We start from the raw sequence: 12,090 nt of genomic DNA on the forward strand, positions 1-12,090 counted from the left end.
GCTAAGTGAAAGGTGAGGTACTTTCTTTGGCTGGATTTCAGGTAGCAGATTTTATCAGGTTTTAATATCATTCTCAAGCATATTCATATGCAAGAATATATTGTAATCACACATGACAACGTAAAACTTCCTTGGATAAGCATAAACCAGAAGTAAACTATTAAGTTATGCTATTTTAAATGTAATGATATTTCTATCAATCTTTCTTAAGCCTTGATAACAAATTTAGAGAATGGCTTTTCCTACTATTTGAATAATCCCCCTATATAAAGCCTGTAACTAAGGCACTTTGTAAAAGCATATGTTCAATTATGTGAGTGAAGTAAATCATTTCTAATTTTTAAGCACCCCTTCTAGTCATGTTTTGTAATATTTAATGTTCAAAGTGATTAGGGTACATTTCCAAATACATTTTTCATAAGGTTGTTTGTGTTTCTGTTTTTTTCTTTTTCAAGAAGAGAACACTTTTGAAATGCCATGGCTCCATCAAGGTCAATCTCACTTTAAAATGAGAGTAGTGTTTTAATAATGAACCTCAATATACAGCATTTAATCAAACATTAAGTTAATTATTTGCATTAGTAGTATTTAACAGTTTCCCAGGAATTATTTTTTCTCCTTTACAGTTACAGATGTTCATCAGGCTTCTGGGAAAAAAAAAGGAGCAATACCTTATCATGTAGCATGGATTCAATGACAAGCCCCCACAGGTCTATAAAAGATGTGTTATGTCCCTCCTTAGTCCTCTCCATCAAGTCATTATAATAGTACTTCAGACAGTCCAGACTAAAACAGCAGATCTTGTTTTTGGTTACTTGCTTGCGAGCTTCCTTGATCGCCTCTTCCAGATACTTTTGTGACCAATTAGCATCTTCATACAGGTTTGCCATTGTCCTGAATAAACATTAGAAGGGAACAATGAAAGAGAACTGTGTTGTTTGGCTTTAGAGTACATTTTTGCAAGCTATTTGCCTGTTTCAATTCATATGGGGATTCACAACTGAAAACTAAACACACTTGTTTGCCCTTGAAATAAGAGGATTTCAAAACCTCTCCCAAGCTTTCTTTGCTTTGATGGTAAGACTTTGCGGGCTCAAGAATAATCTGAGAAATTCAAGGAACTAAAAAAACTGCCCAAGGCTATTAAATACACTGACTCCACAAGTCCTCAGAAAATCCTTTTTTTTTGGAAGGTGGGAAACACTTTAGCAAACAGCCATTACAAGTTTGCTCTAGTCTAATATTTTTTCCCAGGTATCTGCTGCTGACTCCTGTCTGTGAGAGGACTGGGCAGTTCTCAGGTCCTGGTATGACCAGTCTTATCTGTCTCCTCAAAATCACAGACAGGTACACTCAGATCTCCACATGCATACAGCGAAGCTGAAAGAATACTTAGACAAGCCTGCCATTAAGTTTTGGACATGTATAAAGGACTGACAAAATGCAATGCAAAAATTGTCTCCACTTTCAGATGAGTGTAGAGGAGTGGATCTAGCTAGAACCCACATGGTTAACTACTTTTAAGTTATTTTAAATGTGACATTGTCTGCTGTATACCCACTGGGAGAAGAGAGCACTTCATAATGAACAACAACAACTGCAGTCTGAGGCTGGTAGCTCAGAGTCATTTTCTGGATCATCTTCAACAACATTAATTCCACTGGACCCAAAAATGTCCTTTACCAGAGGGAGATGCACTCTAAATCCAAAATGGAAGTGAGATTAACCAGCAAATGGCAGGCATAAATTCTTCTTCCCATCTTTCTTCAATTTCCCGTATAAAGACAAATTCACTGCATTCAGTCTAAGGTATAATTGATAAAATATGAAAAGGTAATACAGCATTTACATTAAATATCAGGCACAGACTGTGTCAATGTGGTGAAAAAAGCAGCTGATGAATGTGATGATTAATTGCTTATTGGGTATGTTTGTTTCTTGGTTCTAGGTGGAAACAGGAAAATTGAAATCTTCTGCTTTACTAAATGCATCATAAGTTGATGGTGCTGTACAAATAATCAATAATATCAAGCACAGAGAACAAACATGTCTTGTTTGGGTCATTCTTACCATGTGGTACCCGATAAACCACCGATGTAGGAAATACAGTCTAACAGATTGAGTTTCTGGAGTCCCAGTAGGCTGCCATACATTGCTGTCAGTGATCTTGTCCCTCCCCCAGTAGTCGTGATGGCCACCACTGGCACCTGTTCAACACAGCAAGGGAAAATGATAGAAAAAGCCATGCACATAATAGAGACAAACCTCTTACTGCAGAAATCAGATAATAGGTTACAGGCACTGATAACAAGCAATGGCATTACTTTGTGTAAAAAGGGTGTGATGCAAAAGGCTTCCATCGTCACCATCTGATTGATTGGAGAGGTAAGGCTCATGTCTTACCCACTCACATTGGGTCGGAGGAGGCTGTTTACTTAATACATAATTGGAAATCAACCTCATCGCCCTGGAATTCTTCTCAAGGTGTATTATTAGAAGCCGGCATAAAAAAAAAAAAAAAAAAAAAAAAACAGGATTTACCATGGCAGGGCAGATTAGGGATTTGTGATTCTGCCTCTAACAATGATCAGTGTCTCAGAAGAATGCACAGCACCCTGTAATCAGCCAAACCACACAATAGCTGAAGCCTTCCTGACCTCAGGCCAGAAATTACTTTATGTCCTGAGGCACAGTCATCGACAGGGCTTTTTTTTTCCTTCCTAAATTCCAAGTGCAATTGAAGAGACTATTCTTCTCTTAATCTTTTCCTAATCTAGTACACCATTTGCTTCCATTAACATCTTGAGTTGTGTGGATGCTTACATGTTGTATGGGAAATGTCTATTTTTACCTTTAAAGTACTAACTTCTAATTTCATCAGGTGATCAATTATTCTAAAGACAATTAATAGAACTCGAAGAAAATATTTCTCCCTTTTTACAAAACTAGAAGAAACAAAAATAGATGGTGTTCTAACCCTGAACTTAGTAAGAACTTAAAATATAGGAAATTATACAATAATAATGAGGAAAAATCTTCATTGAAATCAGAATATATGTTCTGGTTTTACTTTTTCAGCACAAATTAAAATTCTAATACCTTTGAACTGATTTTTTTTTTTTTAAGTTGGTAAACAAGGGAGTTGGGATATTTTCAAAATTTTAAGATTAAATACATGAGTAGCAGTGCCAGAAAAACTAGACTTTTTTCAAAAACAAACTTTGGTCTTACCATTTTGGCCTTACCATGTCTCAGGTAACTCAGACCACTACGTAAAAGCATTCCCTTTTAACTGTCAACTAACGAAGATTCTTGCAGCTGGTGTGTTTGTACTTTCTTGATTTTCTACAGTCCAACCAGGCTTAAGCAGTTAAAAATGTTATACATAAATATGGAAACAGGAGCAGGACCTACAGTGATAAAGCTAAACAACTTCTAATCGACAATGTAATCTGTACAGCTCAACTATGCTACAAGATTCACCCTCTTTTTTCCAGCTTGACAGATTTATTCTGATAGTTGTTTTCCCAACAATGTATCTTTTCTGCTGCAGAAAAAAATGAAGTATTTTTAACTATAGTTTCTGCGCAAAAATTTAGCTTCCTCATCTCAGAATCCTCTTATGAATGCCATGAATATTGCCTTGCCTCTCCTACTGAGATAGAGCAAGCTATTCCCCAAACACCCCCCAGCTGTTCTGTATCTGCTCACCACAAATTTTCTTCCTGAGCAATACCAGGAATAAACAGGAATGGGTTAAACTGGTTCTGTAAAGGCACATCATGCCATCTCCACACAGACCAGAATACTGGCTTCTCTTGCAAATCTCTTATTCTAGGTGGCTGGGCCTGCCCTAGAACAGCAGGATTAATTAAGCTATTTTAGTTTTTCACATTTCAGTTTGTGAGCCAGGCCCCAATCCCTGGAGAAGAATCACTACCAGGGACCGTATGGCTTGCCTCATGCTCTTTCAGATCTTCCTCCAAATTAAGAATCTTTTTCAGAGCAGCAGCAACATATTTCTTCCTTTTCCGCAGGAAGTCCTGTTCCTCCATGCACAGACTAAATCCCAAGCGCACATCCAGGTCTCCTGAGCTGGAACAGACAACAGGACTAATCAATGCACATCAGTTATAGCCAATTTCAGGACCTGTAAGGGCAGTCAGTCAGTGAACTCCAAAAACAAGCTGTTTTTAAGTCTACATATTGATCAAAAAAATAGAAGAAAAGGAGCATCTCTATTGGCAGCAAAAAGTAGTGAAGGTAAAAGGAGTGTCCAAGGCACCTTAGATTTCTTGTAGATGAGAGCACAAAAGGTAAGTCACACAAGCTAGAGAAAGAGTGACAAAATAGGTGAGATTTTTCCTGTATCCATTACTTTCTGTCACCACAACATCCTGGAAAACTCAACTGATGCCAACATCACCTGTTCTCAGGTTTTGACTGCTCACTAACATTATCTGAAAGTGAAGCTCTTAACAATGAGTTTGATAGAGCTTGAAAACACAGGACAAGTCCTACACCATCACCCTGCTGCTTAGACTATCTCATGAGAGCCAGCTAGAACTGGAAGCTTTGCAGCATTGCCTGTCTTTGCTTATGTTGGATAAATAGATGAGTAATCCTAGGCAGTGCACATGACCCTTGGGGAGAGCATAAGTTCTGCACAGTGTTCTGCCTTTGTTGGTTTGGGGTGGTTGCTTCACCTGCACTTATCCATATGCTCACTTGCAGCTCCACTGATTTGTAACGCCTTTCACCTGCGTGCTGAGTAGATTTCTAGGTAAGCCTCATACAACAAATACATAAGAATATCCATCATTTTTTTTCTGCACAGGCAGCCACACTGCATTCTCTTCCCTGAGAAGTGTGAAATACAAGCCAAAGGTTTTGCAGAAAAAAAGTACAAAACCAAACAAATGGCAATTAAGTTTTTTGTGCTTTTCAAAAAGGCAAATATGCTTATTACAGAAAGGGGCACTCAATATTGCTCAAATCTTGTGTATCACATCCCCCTCTAGTGGCTGCAAAATATTATTTTGAGCATTACTTTCATTAGTATTCCATGAACACAAATGTTTCAAGGGTTAATGTCAGTATCTTCTGTTCTCCAGAAGAATTTGTACATGATAGCTTAATTTTGAGAACAGAATAAGGTGATTTGATTGACCTAGAAAGCAAGCAACTTTTTTAGTGTAGATGTAAAAACAGTAGCACTTTCTTTTGTGCAGTTGCTCTCTCTATAATCTGTAAAATTGACATTTCAGTAGATCTGTTATGGGCTGAGATTGATAAAATAGATCTCTGTCCTATGCTCTGAATTTTATCTACACAGACTCCTCCCATGCTCTGAACATCAGAGTTGCTTCCTCTATGTATGTTACACAATAGTGAGGATGCTGTTAACCATATAGGGTCTTCAGCTGTACCATAAAGCCTCATTCTTTTCAATTTTACCCATCACTACTGCCATTCTGTTCCTGTAAAGTGCAGAGGTGCAGCTGGTCAGGTCCAAGATCACATTTTGCTCAGAAACAGAAGGAGCAGAAGCCAGACCACCCTTCAGTTTGATTGCTTAGGAGTTGGATTTTTTTGTTTTGTTTTGGTGAGCTTGCAAAGTCAAAGAGGGATAGAGTTTATTTCACTCGTTGTGCCAATAGACAGATTTGCATAAAGTGGTAACAAAAATAATATCCAAAAAGTGTAATTTTATTCATGTCTAAGAGTGGTAGTCATAAAATGAGATAACTTACTCTGAAAAGAAAAAAAAAGAGTCAAACTCACATTGACTTGCACGATCCTGAAACTACAATGGATTTGCACTTACCTCAGGCACCACCTGAGTACAGGAGAAAGCACTCACATGGTGTTTTCCTCTCTCCACTGACTAGAGAAAAAAATAGTTTACAGTAATCCTGCACACTAGGACAAGAAGAGGCTATCTTACCATTTTCTTGCTGTCAAGCACACCTCAAAGGACTGATCCTAGAAATCAAGAAAATAAAGTTAACTACCACCAAATTTTAAAATGTTTCTTTCCTTTAAGCTCAGACAAGGCTCATTCAGTAAGAAAAGAGATTCTCAAAAAATAGTTCATGTGACTAGGATTCATATTGTTCTGGAACCAAACTCACTCTTATCTAATAAGCTTGCTTGGAGTAATGAACTTGCATGTTACGCTAATTCATAGCATTCATACTTAGAAGAAACACAAGAACCAGAAAAGTTCTCACTAAATATATATATATACACACACACCACTCTGAACATCAATATTTAGGCAACATCTGAATTTAAAAAAATCAATCCAGAATATGAGCTTAATAGTTATTGTGGAATTACTCCCAATAAGCATAAAGAAATTTTGGAATACATGTGCATATGACCATCACTTTTGTTCCTTGAAACCACCTAATTCTAATTTTGGTGTGTGGCTTTGCAAAGATTTAACTGTTATTACAGTGATTGCTACCACCTGCTTCCTTTAAAAGAGAATAGGATGGTCTTATTTAAAAAAATTTTTGGATAAGTATCCATATAATTTTACACAATGACTTTGCTCAGTTAGTAACCTTATCTCTAGCAGGATATAATTAAGCACAATTTGAAAATATTTATTTCAAAAGGTTCACAGAACTCACCTCTTCTACTATTATTTCCTTCTGCAAAGGGAGTGAATTCAGAGGGAAAGAAAGGACCCCATATCTCTGTGTTTCATTTTTATCTGCCAGCTGAAACAACGCAAAAAACAGTGGGGATACATGTGAAAGGTTTATCCTGTCTAGTACTTCTCCTCTTAAGAGGGCTAGTTGACTTCACTGTTGACACTCAGTTCTTCTGCTAATTTCACTATGGTTAATGCTAACATACAGAAGGGGAATATACCTCTTCTGGTAATGTGATATCCAGTCTTGTCTGATCATTTATGACGCAGTGAAATACGATGTTCTGAAGACCAGGGTCAGAGCCCAGTGAAATCTTCTGGCTTCCTTCATGGGATCCTTTCACTGTAAACATAAGCTCCTGATCTAAACAAAAAGGCAGGGAACAAAGAATTTTAACTATTTTTTAACTACTCCAAGCAAACACACATAAAGGCATATTTTATTTATCAGTTAACACGTATGCTTTTTGTCTGACCTTTCTTATACCCCAATGGTTAAGTAAACTATGTGTGGCCAAAAGAGATCAAAATAATAAAAAACACTGGGTAGATCTGTATAAATCATAAATACACAGAAATTACACACTTTTGAAGTCCTGTAGTGTGTCATTATGCTCTTCGTAAATACATAAAACCAAAATTTAGATTTAAAGGTGTGTCAGTTTAAAGAAGCTTTGGATAATTCACACAATAAAAAAAATCATTTATTTGGTGTCAGTCTGTTCTGGTTCACCTTGTATATATTTCCTTTCCTATATTTCACCTTGTATATATGTGTCATATTTCCTAGGCAGGCGTTTCAGACTCAAAGCCATACAGAAATACTTGACACATGCCCTCTGCCATTACTCTTCCACGATAATTGTGTCACCAAAACTGAAAATGCCTGCCAACACAAAGTCTGTTTCTTCACAGAAAAGTGTCGGCATTCACAGAGACACGGAATACTGTTCCCTTGCAAGATCATTGCATAATTTTAAGCAACTAGCCTTTCCTCCTCATGCTACATTTCAGACTGAATCTTCTTACCATACAACTCAGCCATTGCTACAATTTTTTTCATAAAGGTCAATTTTCCACTTGTGAACTAACTAGAAACAACTGATTTCTTGAGATCTGCCCCATGAGCACCATTACATGAGCGGTTTGTTTTAACTGAATGAACTTAAAGACTATTGAGGAGTTTTGTTATATTTATAAGGGCTATATTTTACAGACAAAGTCCTGTTTTGGTAGTGGTTTGCATACTCAACCCCAAATTAAACATACAGGATAAGCCTTCCCTATATTAACTTGATTATAAGATAATTTAAGGATTCAACTTAGTTAACAATTCTAATTTTGAACTGACGATAACTAAAGAGAATGCACCTTCTCCCCTCCACTCTCCCCCCTCAAAAAAATTAATTCTGGTATATGTGGCACTAGTTTTGCATCAATTTAAGATCTGCTAGGGAACCAAATACTTGAATAACTTGAATTTAGCAGATACAATCTTTCTGAGCGTGGCAAAGCTAAGTGTTCCGTGACACAGCTAGTGTTGCATGCACAACAGATTATTAGTTTTTCAACATCTGTTATGACAACTGAATCACAACACAAAAACAATAGGTTAATGAAGCAATAACCTCACTTGTGGATTGCTGCTTCAGCTTGGCTGTATCCACTCTAACCTCCAAACAGGAAACCTCACGTGCCTGCAATAAGAGAGGATAAACGATGATTAAGAGATGTGTAAATATCTTTGCAAGTTATTCATACAGTCCTTCACCAACCCCTCTAGTGGATCAATGGGCAACATAATTATTATCTATTATTATCTGCTCAGATGACGAAAGGATAATACTGACATAGTATTTTTTCTAGGTTGGAAAGTAAAGAGGAACAATTCATGAACTGCTTGAACCTGGAGAGCCAATGAAGTGATAAAGATGAGACCTATTCAAAATAACAGGTGTAATGAGATACTGGTCTCTTTTTATGAGTGTTTTATCACTTTCTTCATTAACCATTGTTAGTTCTGGGCATACTGTATAAACAATGGGTACAAAATTACTCATTAGTACCAACTACAGACCTTTATTCTCAGTAGGACAACATGGCTGACAGTACTGGCTTTGGGGCATAACTCAGTTTCCAAAGTTAAAAGTATTATGAAGTCATAGGGAAGACTGTAAGAAATAAACATTACCACTAGTACTCCATTAGTAATGATGCCATCAGGATAGTCCCAACTGAAAAATAAAGTGGAGAATGCAATGTTATCCATGGAACAACTTGGATAAATATTTGATTCTATCAGTTAATACACAGGTCATTTCACTCACCCACCCCATCCCACATCAACTTTGACATTTAACGTTCATTCTCATTTACAAATTCTTTAAAGCTGTTAACAAACAAGATTCTACCAGACTACCCCATCCTTCTCTCACAATAGAATACGAAGTTGAACTTGTACTGCTGTGCTTTTTCATCATTGCTTTAGAAAAACATGTAATGAATACTAATACAGAACATAAAGATTGAGAAGAACTGGAGACTGTTGCATCTATCCTGATTGTTTCAAGCATTATACAGTTTGTCCCAAGTTTTTATACTAAAAAAAGCATTTGTCCAGATTTCCACAGAAACATTAAGGTGGGAGACATTTTATTCACTTCTATAGAAAGATTTGCAATATAGACATGAAATTTTAACATATCACGATGTGAGATGTGTTTCCACTTACCCATTTAAGGGCAGAAGTAGGTTGATATACTGCAGAAACCAATTTTTATAAATATCTTTCCCTCAAAGAATAAAACAAAGCACACACCACATAGGCAGTTCCTCATTAAAGATTATCTTATAATTTAATATCTTATTAAATTGTCATATCTCATAACTTATATTAGTCCTAAGGGAATATGCAAACAGAAAATTGTATGGATTTAGCAGCAGCTCCTCAATCTGACATAGACAGCATGAGTCATTTATTCAGACTTATTATACATCCTGTATTCTCACAGTTACATAGTTAAGATTTGTATTGAATCTCAGCAAAAACTATTCAATAAGTTTCCTTTAAAATCAGATTCATAACTTAATTAAAAAATTTGTTGGATTATTTTCATAAACTATTAGATACCAGCACAAACACATGACAAAAAAATACCTAAACGCAGCAAACACCACTCAAGAAAAACTACAGTGGAAAGAAACAACAGTTAAGCTCTGGAAAACATTACTTAAGAATTTTGTAGGATCATCCCATACTGAAAGTGTATTTTAAGAGTTCAAAGAACATCAGACAGAGAATTCACACAGGTGTTTCTACCTGTTTGTAGGGAAATTGATTTAGTTACCATTCAAGATTTCTCTCAGACCCAAACTTCTGTACTTATTTTGTAGTCAAACAGTTTTAACATTACCTGTCATACAGTGTCACTATCCTAAAATACTTCATTAAGTAATTTAAGGAAAGCAGAGAAAGAGTTTAGCAGATTTCAGCCTGCATATCCTGGTAAAATGAAGGTGGAAAGATAGCAAAAGATATCCCTCTATGGAGATAAGCACCCAGTAGAGCGTAGTATTATTTCAGTTACTGGTATCAGCAAAGCGTAAAGTTAGACTGATAATTAGGAGGTCCAAAGCTTCTTCCACCCTTCAAGCAGGGTGGGGAAGAACACGTACTGTTGCACAGAACAGCTCAGGAGACTCCTAAGAAGAGCAAGGATAGCACAGGCTTTAAGTGCTGACAGACAAGATGTCCCTCCGGGGGGAAGAAGGAGGTCAGTTGTGTGGACACAGCTGTAAAGCCCAGCTGCTGTCATCTGTTGGTTACTCCACATTATGCCTTCAGCTTTTAGACCTTGAGTTTGAAGGCTTCTGCTATTCAAAGCACAGGACACTTACTATCTGATAGTTTCCCTAACAGTCTGCTATCACACAGCCCTCATTACACATACTAACACTTCTGCTCTCTGCTCTATCACAGCTTGTGATTTGTGGTCTTTATAATGCAGATCTCAGTTCTATTAAGAGAACTGGGAGCACACTGTGGCCTGCAGCAGGGGAAGCCAGGAACAGACACCTGGATGCCTCCCCCACTGCATATCTGTTGAACAGGTGCCTAAGACTGTGGTGGACTTTGTGACCCAGGGAATCATTTCACATCCCAGGCATCTGCAACACCTGCTCCAGATCACATCCTCTTATCCTCCTTCAGTCATACCTGGTTCATAATGAAACAGTCAACATTGTCAGGAAGTTACAGCCACATGAGTTCTGAGATTACAGCTCCAATTTAGAGTAGAAAACCATACTGTTTCACCTGAGAATCTGGATTTTTGGATACCTATGAACAATATTTTAGTTCTTTCATGGATACAGCTTCCCATTCTTTTAGTGCTTTCCACACACTGCTGTCTACTTTTCTGATGACCTGACAGATGGAGGGTGGTATGATTTCAATAAAGAAAACTCTATTAGCCTCAAAAATTCTTTGGTGGACGCATTCCTTGACTTAAAACTTCTGCTTTAAGTACTCCTTGAGGACTTGTGACTTCCTGCCACAAATACAAATATGAACAGCACACTTAACCCTTGGTGGATTGAGACTCAGCCCACGCAGAGTTTTGTCAGCAGTGCCCAAACCAGACTGCTGGCATGAGCTGCTGTTCCCCACATGCAGAGGGGGGGGAAATTTCTCAAAAGCAACACAGCCAAACTACAGAAAGAAAAAGAGGTTTTTATTTTCTAAAAATCATGTGTTTGCCATATTTCAATAATTAACATTCAAGTTCTATACAACTTTTTGTACATCTATTTACATTTATTTTTGTTAGGTGGGCTTTGTTTTAAATACTTTCACATTCGGAAAAAAATAACAGAAGGGAAGAGCTGATGGGAAAGGTTGTATAAGAGTAGTCCTTCATTCTTCTAAGAACTGTTAGAGATGCGCCTCCTCAACTCAGGGTTTCTGGAAGATAGAAATAGGCCAAAAAGAAAATCATCAGACCCAGAAATACCCTGCACCCCTCAGACCTCTCCTTGGAAATTCAAAGTACCTTTTAGTTCATCAGAAGTCTTTGTGGCCACTTAATACCAGGCCTAAGTCTTCAGTAAAAGTCAGAGGGGAGAGGGATGTTGAGGGAGCGAAGCCACCTAGTCCAGCGGGATCCTGTCCCCGTAGCAATTCGTAAAGGCTCGTGTTGTTGCTGGACCCTAGCAGTTGAAACACAAGGGAGAAAGCCCATGTTACCATTAATAATCACCACAAACTAACACAAGAAGCACTAAGATATGCAAATCTGCAACCTGTGTACAATGACCTTACCTTTTCTGTCACTGCTGCTCAAGAGCAGCAGCTCTCACGCCAGCTGGGCTCGTGCTATGGGCCCATAAAACGGGTGTTTGCAATCCCTTGGCTTGGTTGCTGGTGA

General features: G+C 37.6%; 1 protein-coding gene across 7 annotated transcripts in view; it reads right to left on the minus strand.

Annotated features, from left to right (window-relative positions):
- Nucleotides 1–12,090, minus strand: part of LOC101794221 (cytosolic phospholipase A2 epsilon) — a 38,244-nt gene that overhangs the window by 5,544 nt on the left and 20,610 nt on the right. For all 7 annotated transcript variants that reach the window (XM_038180437.2, XM_038180436.2, XM_038180435.2 and 4 more), the window contains 8 exons: nucleotides 8,856–8,898; nucleotides 8,298–8,361; nucleotides 6,886–7,028; nucleotides 6,642–6,731; nucleotides 5,948–5,985; nucleotides 3,960–4,095; nucleotides 2,071–2,207; nucleotides 672–894 (listed from right to left, as the gene is read on the minus strand). In XM_038180437.2, the coding sequence (XP_038036365.1) occupies nucleotides 672–894; nucleotides 2,071–2,207; nucleotides 3,960–4,095; nucleotides 5,948–5,985; nucleotides 6,642–6,731; nucleotides 6,886–7,028; nucleotides 8,298–8,361; nucleotides 8,856–8,898 (874 nt within the window). The remainder of the gene's footprint in view (nucleotides 1–671; nucleotides 895–2,070; nucleotides 2,208–3,959; nucleotides 4,096–5,947; nucleotides 5,986–6,641; nucleotides 6,732–6,885; nucleotides 7,029–8,297; nucleotides 8,362–8,855; nucleotides 8,899–12,090) is intronic.

Source organism: Anas platyrhynchos, chromosome 5 (genome assembly GCF_047663525.1).
Source record: "Anas platyrhynchos isolate ZD024472 breed Pekin duck chromosome 5, IASCAAS_PekinDuck_T2T, whole genome shotgun sequence".
Classification (NCBI taxonomy): Eukaryota; Metazoa; Chordata; class Aves; order Anseriformes; family Anatidae; genus Anas; species Anas platyrhynchos.